The following is an 18,032-nucleotide window of genomic DNA, read 5'->3' as shown; positions in this document are numbered from 1 at the left end:
AGCTCTTAGCGTATGCACATGAATTACAGGGTAAGATGTTAGCTAGCAGGTCATTACAAATGCTGAAATAATTAGTCAGTGTTAATATTTTTTGTGCGTGTGCGAACAGAGAAATACATCAAAATTCTTTTCAGCTCTTTTTAGACAGGCCTCTTCCTATGTTCTCCCCCATAATTTACTGCTTCTCGGAGCTGCGTTTAATGCGAGTGACTAATTGCTGCAGCCAACTCACGCTGAAAAGGTGGACAGTTTGAAGAGCACAAGTGTTAATTATGATGCTGACGATCAAGATCTTGAGCAAATGTGCATTCCATCCATCCATTTCCTAAGTGTATTCCATCCATTTTCTTACCTCTTTATTCAGTACAGGGTTGCATGGGAGCTGGAGCCCAAAACAGCAAACAATGAGTGCAAGGAGAGATGTACCCTCGAGGGAGTGTCTGTCCATTGCAGGGCAGACACACACACACACACACACACACACACACAACACACACCAAGCCCGATTTTCCCTGAAGCCAATTAACATTCCGACATATCTTTCCACAGTGGGAGGAAACCGGAGCACCCGGAGGAAACCCGCGTGAACACTACGAGCTCTACATCCAATCTAAATAGCACCCCAGGAATTGAACGCAGGGCCCCAGCACTGCTAACCACTACACCAGCATGCCTTCCCAAACATGTATTGGAAATGAGGAATATATACAATAATAATTATAACAGAGCTGCTTCAGCTGTGTTTATTCAACCCTGTAAATGCCGAATAATTTCAATCTTCAGTGGTTTCCCGGAGCATCTATTTCATATTTGTTTACATGAAAATGATGCCCTTACTGTGTCATGCTCATTTCAATGGTGGTGCTACAGTCATTATGGTGAGACTGAATGTACTCCGTGAGGTGATTCACTATTTCTGAACCTATGAAGTATGAAACTGTATGTATGAAATCTAATATTTTATTCTGATGGACTGTGGAATGCAGTTACTGCAGTTTAATGCATGGTGATATGTGTGAAATTCAGTTCAGGATAGTTCTAAATTTCTCATTGTTACTTTTTCAAATATTTTCACATTAATGAGTAATAGATATTAATGTGTCAACGTCCAGTATGAAAGCAGGACATGAAAGAAAAAAAGTGAATGGCAAGACCTAAGATATCCAAACCTAGAAATGTAGAAGTGGCATGCATCTGAAAAATAGCATATAGAAAAATATTCCCTATTGCTGCTATTTTATAAAGAAGGCAGTTAGGCAGTTACTGTAGGATATGTGATGTATTCCTGATGTCTCATGAAGTTTTGTAAATAGAAACATATTTGTTCTTAACATTCTTTGACTCTACAATTCACTGTATTGCTGTTTTTCTAGTGTAACCCAATTGATCACGTCTCTTGGATGTAACTAATCGTATAGACACAACTGTGATCTAGTTCAGCAAACATGTTCTCAAGCGTACTGTAGGTATAATGTGTTTCGACTAAAAGAATACAGTGCTCTCAATGGGGGGAGAACAGGCTCACAATGTAGGCACCGTGGAATTCAAATGATCGACTGACATCCGCAGTGTTTTCTCTTTCGGGCGTGACTTGTGCTCGTCAGTAAAATCAGTACGAGAACAGGTCAAAGTATACTTGACTTTTCAGTTCGAAGCTGGTCTGGGGGCAGTGGCTCAGGAGCGTTGACTCAGCAGAATGCAGCACACAAATATGCCTGCAATCTCAGTAAAAAACGGGGGGGTTTACAGCCTTAGTAAAAAGCAGTTGAGTTAGGAAGCATGAGTGTAAACCGTTGCTTTGCTTGAAAATGCGTTAACCTTAGAAGAAAATACAGTTTTGCCATAAAAAGCATTCTTTCATCATCTGTTTTTTACACTTAGTCCTGTTTCTCTCCTAGAGCATACAGTATGTACACTGTTGGAACTTTTTGTTTTGTTCTACTGTAATATAAAGCACATGTCATAGTATTTCATTTGGGATCAGTCAAAGGGACGTGAATTCATAAATTTCAAATCCCTTTCAGCCCTTTGGATGACATCAGAACCGAGAGTGAATCAGAGGGCGCAAAAATTGGAACTGGACGGGGGAAGTGCATTTAAAATGAAGAATAGGAGGCACTTCTAACACAAAGGGTAGCGGGAGCATGGAACAAGTTACACAAAGCCATGTTGCTGAAACTGATATCTTGGCTATTTTCAAAGAAAGAATGGATTGGATGAGACCCTCATATCCCTTAGCATCTAAAAACCATCTAGATCACCCAAATGCCTCGTTTTTATTGGACAAACTTCTTTTTTGGATTTAAGTACTTTAGTTCAGTACAGTATGTCTTGTGTTTTTGGGGTGGTTAAAGAAGAGGGATCTGCTCATGTGCTTTCCTGAGAGTTCTGCATGATGTTGAACATTATACAATATTGTTCCGTTTTCAGATTTAAGTGCAGTGCATATTTTGTGCGCACACTGACCTGTGTTCACATTAATGAAACAATTAATTTAAAGAAGCCTTTCATGGTGATTTCATTTAGAGACATTATCCTGCACTTCTGTCTTATATATTTCACAGTTAATCACGTTTTAATTGGCATCTTAGTAAAGAATTCAAGTATGATGGCTATCCCATGCAAAATGGAAAGTCTGTCGACGGGTATATTATTAAGAAATTCAAAATGAAATGTGCGTGCTTTAAAATCCAATCGCTAGACTGTTTCTACAGTTATGACAGTTTAAATACATATTGTCTGGTTTATTGGAGAGAATCCATTTGTTAGAGAATTGTTAAAAATTTATCGTTTATGTGTTCTTCTTTTTACCTCTTTTTAGGCAGAAGCTGATGATTGACGGGGAGAGAAATCCTGTCATCCTCAACACTTACTTCAGCCAGAAAGTTGTTTCAGTGGAAACGGGGGAGAACAGGCCCAAGCAAAGAGAGACATTCCTGAGTGAAAAGCCCATTCCCTACTCTTTAGTACGAGTGTTCAACCTGACAGACGAGAGCGAAAACCTGACAACAAGGGACCTTTTCTGCAGGCAGGTGTGTTTGGAAAAACCTGTTCCTCTATGTTCAGTAGTGACATTAGTTGCTTGCCAACATTTTTAAGCAGAAAAGCCCCCCCCCCAAAAAAGCTGTTTTTTTTTCAGCTTTGTGATGAATAGACGCAGCACGGTGGCGTGGCTGATGGGGCTGCTGCCTGGCTCCTGGTTTTGATTTGGGCCTGGGGAGTCTTCTGGTTCCCCCAGCGACCATCTGAGTTTTTGCCATCTGCCGTGATTTCCACTTACAGTCCAGAGACTTGTGGTTTAGTTGGCATCTCTAAATTGCCCCCCGTAATCGTGTGTGAGCAGCATGCGAGCACACCTTGTGATGGACTGACATCTTTCCCACGTCCATGCTGTGGCTTGCCTTGCACACCACAGCTGCCCTGTGTGTCTGCCGGGGGGACAGTCCTGCGTGGGACTAAGCGGGCGATGAAGACAGGCAGACGGATGGATGTAATTAATAGGACAAATCACAGGCGAAAAGCTCAACGTATGTAATGTCCCAAGCACACTTGTAATGAATAGAGGCATCGATCGGTGAGATCACACCATCCGCTGTCGCAATAAAGCCCAATCCATCAGTCAGGATCCCAACCATCCCGGCCACAAACTGCTCTCCCCCCTGCGCTCTGGCAAGCAGTACCGCGCTATTAAAGTTCAGACCACTAGACTTAAAAACAGCTTCTATCCCACTGCAGTGTGCATCCTTAACCGCTAACCGCAATGCCTCAGACTCAGTACACATCTGCACTTTGCACTTGTTGCATGGTCTACCCTGTATTTTCTCACTACTACATATTTATTGCCCCCCAACATATTTATTGTTACTGTTGTTATTATTTCTTATGTTTGAGATGTACCGTCTACATTGTGTGGTGTGTCTGTCCCGTGAGGTCGGCGTCAATAAGAATTCCATTGGACATGTTCATATGGCAGTGAACTCAATCAATTGCTTAACGTGGAAGACGTGCTTTGAGTTTGGTGTTTCATCAGCAGGTGCCCCCGGCCTCCCCGAAGCCCCTGCCCTCTCCGGCGTCCCAGAGGGAGTGTGATCCAGGTGTGTCCGACTCACTGCTGGACGTGATCGAAGGCCAGTGGGCAGCCGGACGGCTGGGGATGGACGTCATTGTAGTGGTCCAGAGAGTCTACTGGCTCCCCTTCAGAGAGCTTGCAACCCCACAGCTCCTCAAGGACAAGGCCCTGTCTTCAGGGCCTCATCAGCGCACTGCCAGGTAAGCGACAGAGCTACTGTATAGCATGGTCCTGCCTTGTGGAAGTGTGCTTCTGTTATAGCTGTATTGCTGGTGAGCTCCAATCATGGCCTTTGTACTTTACTGTAAGTGAAGAAGTAGATGTTCAGATGTTCAATAACACTTTTATTGCCCAGGAAGATTGTTAGTCTTCTTCAAATAATTACTTGTAGCTTTCAAACTGCACACAGGTGGCAATATTCCTGTTTCTGTTGGGATCAAAGAATAGACTTTGGGAGGAGCTTGTGGAAAAAAATATCTTCAAATAATTACTTTAAAATAATTGAATATGAGTTTTATCATTTCAAAACAGGCTATTGCATGTGCTAGATATCAATGAAATCTTCTTAAAACTTGCACTTATAACAGAATTACAAAAGATGTTAAATGATTGCAACGTCAGTGTATAATGTAGTTTATATAGTATATTTTCAACTTGATTTTGATTTTTTTTCTTGGACTTAACTGTGCTTTTAAGATACTGTAGGTGTTATTCCAGGAACTTTCTAGTGCCTGGCACTGTTGTTTTTGGCTGGTAACTGATCCCAACCTGCTGGGAATCTGGCAGACAGCCATGTTTGCATGCTCAGGCTTCAAGCAATTAGAAGCTTTCTGAGGTCTAGAGAACAACAACATACATGATATCATATGTAGTGAACGATAATTGAGTTGTCTGCATTTTATTAGCACTTCTTCTCAACTAAGTCCTAAGAAACTAGCAGCGAGAATTGTGCATCTTCTCTCTGCTATCATTTGGAGCTTTATTGTCACGTGTTTCTTTTTAAACTGAGACAAGCACGGTGTCCGATCTTTGGGATTAGCATGCATTTTGTTAGGAAATTAACTTTTCAGAAGGACGCTTTTAGCTGGGCTGCATAATAAAGGAGGTCTGATAATTTGTGTTAGTGGTTGTTTTAGTTCTGGTGCCGCAGGCTTCAATCTGGTGAGTGTGTCGGCACTGTTCTAGCTCTTTCACACCAGGTCCCTTGTGAGGTCACAGTCATGCCGTCTATCAAAGCCATGATGGCTCAACTCCAGCACAATTACTTACTCTTCTTGTGCATTGCTTCTTGCAGTCTCTGATCACTGGACTCTCTCTGTTTTGCTAACTTGCCAGCGCAAAATGGCAAACTTTCAGCGACTGGCACTTCTGCCGTTACCCTCCAAGACTGTGAAGGATCCCACTTTTCAGACCTACAGTACATTTCCTTGTGCCTGATTTGCATGCTTGTATTTCAGAAGTTCCCAAATTGTCTGTGACTCTTAAAGTTACTTTCAACAAGGACCCATCCCTCCATTTTCTAATTGCTTCATCTAGTTCAGGGTGGCGGAGAAGCCAGACCCTATCAAACACGCACACACTCACCACTCATGCATGGTCAATTAATCTACCAGTGTGTCTTTGGACTGTGGGAGGAAACCAGAGCAGCTGGAGGAAACCCACATGAACACATAAAGAACATACAGTACAACCTCCACGCAGATCAAATTGAACCAGGACCCCAGCAATGCTAACCACTGCGCTACTGTGCTGCCCTCAGCAAGGACCCTTGAGATATAAATCATTTTGCAATGTTATGTTTGTATATGTGATATTAACAGTCACTTACAATTACTTACATTTCAGAAATGTAAAAATGAGTCCATCCTTTGCTGTATTATTTTTGTCATTCGTTAATAAACTTTCCCAGGCCGAGAGGAGTCCATTTCATATGTACGATAACGGTTGCACCCCGGACCTATACCATTATATACTGACTTAAAAAAAAGGCAGAATAATTAGCTTTTTGTGCAATAATGAAATATTACAAACTGCACTGCACTGGGCAGAACCTCCTCAAAAACTTTCCAATTTTTTAAATTGAAAAATATATTAGGTACAGTCTTCAGCCTGGGTTGAAATGTTTTCAGTTTTATCCGGAGACTCACTAATGTTTTGTTTTTTGTTACTGTCATTTTTTGTATTGCATGAAACCTTCATCTTCATCTGTATCTTTCTTCTTCCTCGCGCTCTGTGTAGAAGTGTTGTGGCCAGCCACACCGTGCTTGGGGTTATTTCCTTGTTATTGTTATTCTCTTAAAGATATGCCGTCAGACCTGTGGGAAATTGAGATTTGTTTATTACTCAAGTGTCAGTTTTATAGTTTTGCCTTTATGGGAAAACCCACTAAAAATGAAAAGTTGTCTGTCCTATTTCTAGAGGTTCATTATTCAGAATGCCTGAATGTGCCTGGTTGACATTTACTTCCTTCGTGGTTTTGATGATTTCCCTCTAAATATAATGGATTACTTTTTGCTTTGAGAGTAACATAGAATAAGACTATATAATAAGTACTAATATAAGTACTTTGTGGACTATTCATATATTGGAGATGTGCATATATCTGTGCTTTATGACATATGTTCTGTACTTGAGGTTTCTCTTGTGGTTAAGCACTTCTATCTTTGTGATGAGTAACGTCAGATTAGTTTCACTTTCGTGGCATAAACGTCAGATACTAATTTAGATCTTATTTTTTCACTGCTTTTGTTCTGTACTCGCACCATTAATATAGATGTTTTGTACCAGATAATTTTGGGGGGTTTCACAAAATTTTTCTATATATGTGTTTTTTGGGATTTTTTTTACATCAGTTTATTTGCTAGTGGTTTTTTAAGTCATGCCCTAATTCTGTTGCACTCATTATACAGTTATCATATCTTACTATTCTCAACGGTGGAGCCCTATGTAATTTAAAATCACCTAACAGAGGCAGCCCATAGCTTGTGTGATAGTTGAGTAGCTAAGTGACCCTAAAGAAGCATCTGAATGAAACTTGAACGAGGACTAAGACACCTGGCCAGGAAACATGTTCCAGACGACCTGTCTATAAAGAAACATTTCCTATTTTCCATCCTGAATGAGTTCCCTTTCAGTTACCAATTGTGAGCAAATGTCCTCTCTTTTCTCCTGAGGTTGGCCCTGTCCGTAGTCCTCAGGATTGTATATACAGTTGGATTCATTCTCCTCTTAGTTTTTTTTTGTTCAGACAAAAGAGATTTAGGTGTTTTAACCTGTTGGTGTCTGACAGTCCCTTGAGACCAGGATTCATTATCGCTTCTCTTTTTTGAACACTTTCTAAGACCATCTCCTTTTAGTGGCATGGAAACCAAAACTGAACACAAAGTATTCAGTGAGACCTCACTATAACATAGTAATGATTGAGCATAACTTTCCTGGATTAACATGTCATACCTTTTGCTACATACAGCAGTATTGTTGGCTTTTTTTATTGCTTCCCCACATTGTCTTTACAAGGACATAGAAGAATCTACATGAACACCCGGATTCATATCATGCATGACTTCCTGCAGCCCAGGATCACCTGTGCAGTGTATAATGTATGCTCCTAGTTCTTGTGTGGAATTTTGTCCTTTTCAGAATTATTTCATTTAACTACTGGAAAACCAATATCTGTTTTTTTTTCTACTTCTTTTATAATTACATTTGATTTAGTTTGCACTTTGATACTGAATCTACCTTACTAATACAGATCAAGGCATTCAGTGAAACCCTATGGCACACCACTTCTTATGTCAGCCCAGTATGCTGCTGTGCCTCTTAACATGTTGTCGTTTACTGTTCCTTGACCAGTTCTTAACTCATGTGGATTGGATTCCTATGGCTTTTCATTTTTTTTTTAATTTAAGAATGGAAAAAATAGAAAAAAATATCCTTGTCAGCAATGATCCTGTCACTCCACAAAGAGGGCATTAAAAAAAAAAAACATCTAAAATCCTGCATGCGGTTTGCAACAAAGCATCTAAATGACACTGCCTACATGTGGCAAAAAAAGTGGAGCTTTTTGGTCTAAATAAAAGACACAACACAATAAAGCAGTAACTGTCGAGACTGGGAGGCTTGTCAAGACTGATAGATGGAGGAAACGACTGTCAAATCTTAGAGTAAAACCTGCTTCAGTCCTGAAACTGGGACAAAAAATCGCCCTTTCAGCAGGACAGTGATCTGAGCACAAGGCTTAAGAATAGGAAAGTGAATGTCCTTGAGTGGCCCAGCCAAAGTCCTGACCTGAATCCTTTTGAGAATATGTAGAAAGACTGGGAAGCTGCTGGCCATAAGTGCTCTCCACAGAGAAACCAAGGAAAGTGTGAGCAAATCTGTCAAGAAGAGGGCAAAACAAACACACGTTACACCAGTCCGGTGTGCAAAGGTGGCAAAGCCTTATACAAAAAGTGTCTGTATTGCTGCCGAAGGTGCTTCTTCCCAATATTGAGTCCACAGGTCTGAACACATTTATCAAATCAATCAGTTTTTCTCTTTTTGACATCTACTGTAACTTATCTGTCCCTTAGAAATCTTCCGTTGGAGCACTCAGGTTTGGAATAAAATATTAAGGTAAAAATGTGGATACCTTATGCAAGGTACTGAAAACACATTTAATGAAGTGAATTTGTGAAAATTCCTCGATAAATAAAAGAATAAGAAATCAGGTTAACTGTTTAATGGGATTCTACTGTGCTTAACCCCCCTAGTCTGTAATTTCCATGATCCATATGGAGTGATCCTATATGTACTGTAGGTGCAGCTTACAGTATATAGCTGGTGATAAATACTAGAATACTGTGAATGCTGCAAGGGAAATAAAGCCCAAATGATTTATTGTAAAATGATTTATACATAAAACAAAAAAAAGTATTAATCTTGAACCCCTCTGGCCTGTGTAGAACCTGTGTCAGTTTGTTTTGAGCCTTTAACATTGTTTTTGAAGTATAACCTTCCTTCTTACAATGAAGAATCCATCTCTTCTCAGTTCAGTGCTGGTAGGATCTGTCTCATTCCTTCATTGCCTGCTTTTATAACATTATAAACCTTAAATCAGACTCACTATTTATAGGTTTACATTATACATAAATACTGTATACATAAAATACAGTACCCTATATATAGTTATAATTTCCTAGTCGTTCTATCATATCTGCTTCCTTGATTATAATCTGGTCACTTGAAATGACTAGGTCAGTATTTGGAGATTCCAGAATGGTTTCTAAAAACATTGACTTTAGAGAAGAGTAGTACCTTTGAAATTAAGGAAAAGTGGTGACTTTGACACTATACGATATTTTTCATGAAATCAGTAAGGATCAGATTCATATGAACTACAAGTTAAAGCCAAAACTTTATGACTTTGGCTAGAAGCGACACATGGCCATTTCTCATTTGTAACTTTTCTTCTGCTCTTAATCTATAAAACAGTTTTTAACGTATTTTTACTGTAAAATGTGTCTATTAGTCCGGATCTGAAGTCATTTTATTTTCTTCTATCAGCAAGTTCCTGTGTTTGTCCTCAGTCCCATGGGTAGGAAGTAGATTTGCCAGCACAATGTACAACTGACTCTCATTGTAAAATCAAATCTCTGTTTTTTTCTGAACAGGAGGAAAAGCATAACATTAATGGACCTAGGTTCACAATATTATACTTGTATACTGTATATATAAGCCAATTACAGTAGTGAAAATAAAATGAATGCACTTAAGCCACAGGGAATAAGGAGGTTATTGACATCTACATTGATTTTTAGAAAAGGAGATACTGTGTTTTCCTTAAGCAGTTCACAAAACAAAATAGGGTATGAGCAAGCATTTCTGCCGCTCCAGCTCTGTTAGTGGAATAACCCTAGTGTGGTGCATTGGTGATTTCACAGTGTTGTGCTGTAACAGCTACATCACTGCTGAAGCACCTCGGAACAGAAAACCTTCCCAGCACTGAAAACACTGGAGATGAGGCTGCCGACACGAATGCAGTTTTTCCTGCATTGAAGAGCACATGCAAGTAGTCCTGAGGAAAACTTTTTTTTTTTACCTGTCCCTTCATTAAATATGCTGCGCTTGAATCTCTTCACATTTTGCTTTGTAAAAAGACCTGTGAAAACATGAGGTGTGTTGTCGTGCATTTTTATTTATATACGATTATCTGTCTCGGTTGACTGCCTTGCAAAGATGTTTTGTGAAATAAACCCCCTGTTATTGAAACGATATACAAATTGCTGTTGTTGCTCTGCATTAGATCAGTGTGATCCCCACTGTATGACCTACGTTCCTACTTACTGTATCGCCACCCTGCTCTTGGTTTCACAGTGTTTTTCTAGGCTCTGTTGCCCGTAACTAAGGAGCATAGCTAACTGAACACAAGGAGAGCTGATGTCTTCTCGTGACACGTGGTATTGCATGACAAGAACACACTCATTTCTAATTAAATCCAGGGACAAATACTGTTGGAAAAGTTTATGTAAACATGAAGAAGAGACAGGGCTCTAATCATTAACCAGTAAGAATGTGGCAGCGCCCATAGGGAGGGTACTGTGATCTGCAGATGAGGTTCCTTCTGTTTGACTTCACTGTTGAAGCAGTGTGGGTCAAGAAGAGATGCTCCTCACTCTGTCTCACACTCTACTTGTGTGTGTTGTGTACAAGAGTTTATGAGCTCTGGCAGTTACAATTTTGGGGAACGCCTGTAGCTACGAAAACATGGTCGGGGAAAAAAAAAAGACGACGGTGCTGGCAGAAGCAAATGTTTATCATCCATTGAAAAAAACATCACTGCCATTCGATATCGTTCTTTGAATCGACAAATTATTGTCGACAGAGGCTCGTTCCCCCCTCAGAAGGCTACATGTAGCTTTCCAAAACCGGTCCTCATTGAACCAGACAGGATCTGATTGCTCAGTTTCCCTTTTAATTGGGAGACTGAAAGAATTCCAGTATTTGCAGGAGTCGTATAGTGAGTTATAATATCGTGGCTTCAGGGAAGCTGACAAAATGTAATGGCTGCCTGCTTCTAATAAACTTTTTACAAAAAGGTTAGGAAACTGGGAAAAGTCCGTGCTAATAATGAGATAAAACAGCAACCAACAAATGTAGGAACATGGGGGGGCTTTGCATACAGAGCAGCCCTAGCAAAAAATCCTGAAAGGTTCTAGGGGGATGGGCTGGGTGTTTAAAAGTCCGAGTGTAGAGAGAGAGACGTATAGAGAGAGACGTTCTAGGGGTTGTGATACCATGCGGAGATTCACACCTTGAAAGAAAATCACAGCAGTGCTCACAAAAGCTTCCAGAATCGGTCACGGCACCAACAGAGGAGAGTGTTTTGGAAAGTTCTCACGCTGTGTCTGAGATCTGAGCTTGAAGGGAAAACATTGTGAGAAGAGAAGCAGGTGACTGTTTTGCCATGTTCTGCGTGGTGCCTTAAACATGAAAGTAGCAACAGAAACGTTAGGGATCGTTTTCGGCATTCACAAAGAAGAGCTGAAGCTAGCAGAGAAGAGGCACAGTTCCTCTGCACTGAGATGAGCAGGATGGAAGGGATGAATGGACAAACTGTCTTTAATACACTACCTTGAAGATGGGAAGCTCGGATTCCTGACAAGGGGGGGTATTTTGATGAGAAATATTTACCGTTACATTATCATCCTTCCTTAGGTGTAGTTCAGATCCAGCTGAACCTGTAATTATAACCAGTGGTATGCATAATACATGAGCTCTATAATTTAATTACCATAATGCCTGTTTAATGTCAGTGTTAAAAACCTAAATGTTGTGGCCCTTTATTTTGGCGGAGGGGGTGGACTGGTTGGAGCACTTGGATTGATATCATCAATAGATGAATATTTCCACAACCTGAAAAACTGATTGACTGAGGCGAGAATGATTGCTCTTATTCGAGTGGCACTTTGATTTTTTTAAAGCTGTTTTCATGGATTGGTTAAAAATCTGTCCTTAAATTGAGGGGATTAACAATTTCCATTGGTTCCTTCTGCTGTAATGGTATTTTTTCATTTTCATCGAGACTGTAACTAAAACCAAACCAGCGCGCGTGATTCTATTGCTTTGATCCCACTGACGGTGAGCTGTGTGTTGTTGTTGTTTCCTTTCCTCGGTGATCAAATAAAAAAATATTAAAAACGCTGTGCGGTCGGGACAAGAATGCGCGGGGAGTGTGCGAGAGGGATGGGTCAGCTGACCTGGTGTAATCCGATGCCTGGTCTGGCACGCGCTGTACTGTAAACAAACGCCCGGAGAGGAAGCAGAGCGAACCGGTTCGCAGCCTCTCATTCATTAACTGTGGCTCCCAGGCAGGCTCTGGGCAGGAAGTGATGTCAGTGCCCTGCCTCTGCGTGGCCTTGACGTCAGCACTGCGGCGGGGTGGAGCAGAACAGGCCTCGGCATGCTCGCTTGTCGCTCGGAGGAGGAAACTTTTTTTTTTTCCTCCCCCTAGTTCACAGATCCAGCTGGAGCTGGTTAGAGTAGTACCCTGGCTCCAGCCTGACTTGGAAAGCACAAGACCCCCCCCCCCCCAACAGAGGACAGTGGGCAACTGATGGGAAATGATGAGAAAACAAAAAAAAAACAAAACACGCCTTTTCTGCCCAGCCAGTTCTGAATCAGAGATTTCTTTGCAGCTTAATAGAAGAGAGACATGAAACACTCAAAAATCCTAAACAGGAATGTTCTATAGCATAGTCCATACCTCTAGTATTCTTTAATATGACAGCTAATTCACATATAATTCATGAACTCAGACTTATTTAGTCTTAAATACAGGAAAATAGGCTGTCTGTAATGCACAAACGTCAGGTTACAAGAATAAATACATATACATTGCTGTTCAAAAGTCTCTAACATTTTGCATTGTTCTGCTCTTTTCACTCTGGACATTGGTTTTAAGCACCACAGTTTTATGTTGATCTTTTACTGAATTTCATTATTTTAGGCTATTTTGTTTAAAGATCTGTTTTTTTAGTCCAAAAAGTAATCTTAGCTTTAGAGAGGAACAAATTATGTTAATGATCTAATTGTAACTGTAATGAGGTAGCTACTGTAGCAATTCATATTGTTTGCTTATATAGTTTGGCTTGAATTATGATCAGACTTCTCCATATTCTGATTGTGAATTAAAGAAAAGTATTTACAACAAGGCAAACACTGTTACACTAGTAGAAAACACTAGTGAAGTCTTTGAGTAAGCTGTTGACACTAGTAACATATATACATTGTAACATCTGATATTTATAAGACTTTTCTAAGATGGCAGTGTAATTATATACAATTTGTTTCAAAGAAAGTAAAATAATCCTGCTGTTAGATAAAGTAACATATAAAAATAAACATATAAGATACTAGTACTTAAACCTATAAGGAATAGGTCATTTACCTCAAATGTCATTGCTGAAAATTAAGTGCTGTTCTGCTACACACAAACCTCGTATACACTCAGTATCCTTCTAATTCTATGACTTCCTGAGACCTGGGTATACTATTATTTTTACAATATGTTAATGAAAAAAAGATCTGCCTTTGGTGTGATTATTAAAGGGCTTGAAAGTAATCTTCTTAAAAGTCCATCGGAACACATGCAAAGTGCCCAGGTTTTGCAAAGGGAAAAGCAAGGCCTGCGAATAAAAAACAATGTTATTCAGAAGTCTTAGTTCAAATTATTGTGAGATCTGAAGTGGAGCAGCACGTGGAGTCAGCACAGGAAATGATAATATCAGTGAAGTGTGAGCCTGGGACATAGACGTGCCCTCAGCTGGTCTGCATCAGGCAGAAGTGGCTCACCTTGATGGCCTAGCTCGACAAGTTTCAGAGTGGCCCTCGTCGCACTGACTCTCAGAGCGAACCACCTAGTGAAGGCGAGTGCTGCTCATAGAGCGCCTCGAAAAACGTTTCTCTTTGTCTGGCTCACGGGCTTGAAAAACAGTTGGGGATTTGCGTTAGAATCCACAGGCCAAAAGCTGTAACACTGCAGTGAAACTCGCGACCACCCATTTGCTAACCACTCCATTCAGTACAGGGTCGCAGGGGGAGCTAACAAGGGTCACGAGGCAGGACACACCATGGACAGGACGCCAGTCCATTGCAGGGCAGGCACACACACAGAGACACACGCACGCACATAAACCTAGGGCCAAGTTTGCAGGAGCCAATTAACCTACCAGCATGTCTACGGACTGTGGGAAGCCAGAGCACCTGGAAGAAAACCATCTGAACACGGGGAGAACATGCAAACTCCACACAGAAAGCATCCCAGGAGTTGAAACCCAGTGCCGTTAGGCTGTGAGGCAGCAGTGCTAACCACTGTTCCACCATGCTGCCCGAAACGGTCAACCAGACAAACAAAAAAGCATGGATGCAGATTTGTATACATAGCCGATATTAATGACATCCCAGCAAAACATTTGGTAACTAAATTTTAATCATTAGTTTTGTCACTGTGTGTCCCAGAGCTTTGAAAGGGTCTTTTAAAGTGGATCCTATGTGACTACAGAGGTCCTATGCTTAAAAACTTGATATAACTGGGATTTGGCTCACATGCCTAACTTCAGGCAGCTGTGGATCTGACAACTATGAACCAGGGAATGATATCTGAATGTCTGGCTTCACAGAATTGCACCTGACAACCCTGCAGTGGGGGCCAGTGACCTCCCATTGCACTGAAAGCATGCCAGCTCTCTTTGGCTGTCAACCCCACTCAGTAAGATGCTGCTCTCCAAGCCATTTGGTCCTGTATCTTTTTTATTTTATTATATTTTTAGACAAGTCTCCCAGTAAACCGCTTTTTAAAAATAATAATAATAATAATAATAATAATTCTGCTTTCAGATACAATTTTAGAAGAGGGAAAAAAATAACACTTCCGAAGACCTTCAGTTCTAATGAGTTCCAAATTGGGTAAACAAGAGGATTAACTGTTTACTTGAAGTGAGCAGGAGCTGGTTGTTTTCATCTGGGAGAAGGAACACAATGTGCTGTGGGTGTCTGGTTACAAGTATGCTGTTTATCATAAGTCCTTGTGCTCTGGTTGGTAGAGAGAACGAGGGAACGGCATTCCGCCTCCTCAGACTCTCCCATTGAGGCCTCACTACAGTGTTGTTGTCAGAGCGTGTTCCTCTCGGTGTGAGAGAGCGGGCCTGTCACGAGATGATATAACAACCTGGAGCGAAATAGCAGTCAGTTCCAGGAAGCGCTCTAGAGCTGCTGAGAATTTCAGCTGTTACTCACCATAACAAATCCTTGCATAAATGAGTGGTGTGCGGCGCACCAATGGGAAAGAGCCAGTGAGTAAAGGTGCTTTGTTTGAAGGGGGTGGGCGCTAAAGTTTAAAAAAAAAAAGCACTCCGAAGAGAGGGGAAAAACACTGGCTGTCTGAAGGAGGAATGTGGCTGTGGCGCGCGTCTGCTTCGAGTTCCCATGGGGGTGGCAGGAGTCGTGTCTTGTCCCTGGACTCGTGATCTATTAATTACCGCATATTGCCTTCCCCGTCTGCTTTCATTTGGACCTTCAAGATTAAACAAGCACTATTAATTCAAGGAAATGTCCCCTTGAATAAACAACGGTACCGTATCTCCACCATAATTTAAACACTACAGCCCTTGCAGTGTTTGTTTACGTACATTATTCACACAATTCTTCACTTTTCAGTTCGGAAATTCACCCTCACTTTACACTTTGATTTAATTGGCTGTAACAGAACATATTATGATATTTAAATGGAAAATATGTTCTCGCTTAAAATCTAATACGACCACTCGTCTATTATTTTTTATGGTATTAGGCATGTTTGTATTTACTGTACATTGCTTTGTTTGGTCATTGTTGCCGAGTGCGAATCAGCTCTGGTAGAAACTGAATTAAGGAGAGGGGTCAATAAAGTAAACATGAGAAATGAAACTGAAAGGCTGATGTGTTTCTCCTTATTTACATCAGAGCAAGAGGGTCATCGTATTCATTAATTCAGATCCTAAATGTTTATGGGGCCATGGAGTCTTCAGAGGTGGTGAATTCTCTATGTGTGGAAAAAGGCCTTTCCTTCTGGCAGCTCTTTACCCCCTTCTGCAGCACAGATTCTGCTTCACAGAATTTCTAAGGTGGTCCGAGTTGTTTTTGCTTCTATACGAAAACAAATAATGTTCTGGGGCAAAATCTCCTTAGACTGATTAAACTGGTTTTCCTTCGCAGTGTTGTTGAGTATCTGGAAAGCAGGAAAATGTGGCCACCTCCTTGAATTAAAAACAAAAACGCCTGCCACCTTTTCAGCAGTGCCCCTACCGTTCAGGTGCATCACGAAGGATTACTGCCAGCACGTCTGCCGATGAACCCAGCACGTGTTCTTGGTGAGACCTTGTGGCTTAATTGCTTCAGTTTTAAAAAAGCACGCTGCTGAAAAATGTCTGCCCATAAAGAAGAAAGCAGCCACTTACAGTATCCGTGTGGAAAATCTCCGGGCAATTGGAAATTTCCAGCTTTTTTTTTAAAGTCTCTTAAGAAGGACGTTGTTCTCAACGTCACCCCCACAGAAAGGCAGAATTTGAACAGGCTGCATTGATCTTGTAGTCTTTCTTTCCCCTCCTCTTCCCTCTTCATGCTGTGGGTACATTAGGTCAAGGTCCTGCCTGTCCCTTCTTCTGAGGGAAGTGCCATTGTTTATCTCTCCTTCCAATGACTATTGGGGAATTTTCTGTATTTATGAGGAGCTTGTTCGTTTAAAGAGGACAAGTGGTCACTTCCTTTTGGAGATTGACTGCTGCTGCTGTAGCAGTTAAACATGCACACATTCTAGATATGATTAGAGAAATGTGCCTTTTTTCTGTATTTTATACAATGCCCTTTCTATGAATTTGGTCTTGGATGTACTGTATCAAAAGATGTAGCCTTAAACTTCATTTTGAGAGTGTTTTATGTTAGTTTAATGTTAGGATGTAACATTTCTGTAATGCATTACTTTTCATTACCCATCTGTCTGTTTTCTAACTGCTTTAGCCAGTTCAGGGTCGCAGTGGAGTGGGAGGTGAGATTCGCACGCAGGACATACACAGACACCAACACACACGCCAGTTTTCCCAGAAGCCAATTAATCTACCAGTATGTCTTTGGACTGGGGGAGGAAACCAGAGCCCCCGGACAAAACCCATGCAAACACGAGGAGAACTTGCAAACTCCACACAGATAGTGCCCCAGGAATTGCACCCAGGGGTCCCAGCACTGTGAGGCATAGTTTTCATAATGACAGACTAAAACCGATATGTTCTTATGATTAATGTTAGTGATTTCCAAACATAGAAGTTTTAGATTGCTGTTGCCAAGTCACAGTTTGCAATAATATACATTTTGTCTTTTGCTTGTTACATATTGTTATATTTTAAAAAGTACTTTAACTTTGTCAATAGCTGTGATGCACATGTGGTATTTGCATACACATGGGTTTTTTGTGGTGTGAGAAATATGTTTAGAGGAAAAGACAATTTCCAAATGGTTTTAATGTGAAATCAGAAACTGTTTTTCCATCTGTGTGAAATAATATACGCAGTACTGATCAAAATAATACTTTAATGTTTTAAAAACAAGCATTCTGATGATAATAGAATAATAACTGTAAATTATTAATAATTTAATAATTAAAAACCAGTCATGACCCACACCAGAACAAACCGACTATATACAAATGGCTGGGTGGTTTCGTTATCAGATATTCAATGGACAAAGGAATTTATTGACATTTAACATTACAATCTTTTTTTATCTTGGAGTTAGCTATTATTGAAGTGACAATTTTATTGCATTTATTACTAAGCCATACAATTCTCTGAGCAATGAGCTCATTCCTATTGCAAGGAGCAACTCAAAATGCACAAAGATGTACAACAGTGTAGGAATTCTCAGTGTTTCTAGAAATACCTCCAGATGTACAGAA

General features: G+C 40.6%; 1 protein-coding gene across 3 annotated transcripts in view; it reads left to right on the top strand.

The window, feature by feature from the left end:
* spidr (scaffold protein involved in DNA repair) overlaps positions 1-18,032 on the top strand; it is a 117,267-nt gene that overhangs the window by 61,977 nt on the left and 37,258 nt on the right. For 2 of the 3 annotated variants that reach the window (XM_088918179.1, XM_088918177.1), the window contains exons 9-10: positions 2,822-3,032; positions 4,031-4,269. In XM_088918179.1, the coding sequence (XP_088774305.1) occupies positions 2,822-3,032; positions 4,031-4,269 (450 nt within the window). The remainder of the gene's footprint in view (positions 1-2,821; positions 3,033-4,030; positions 4,270-18,032) is intronic. The other variant, XM_088918178.1, reaches the window with a different exon arrangement.

Source organism: Atractosteus spatula, chromosome 6 (assembly GCF_055471065.1).
Source record: "Atractosteus spatula isolate fAtrSpa1 chromosome 6, fAtrSpa1.hap1, whole genome shotgun sequence".
Classification (NCBI taxonomy): Eukaryota; Metazoa; Chordata; class Actinopteri; order Semionotiformes; family Lepisosteidae; genus Atractosteus; species Atractosteus spatula.
This window is presented reverse-complemented; position numbering and strand designations above follow the sequence as displayed.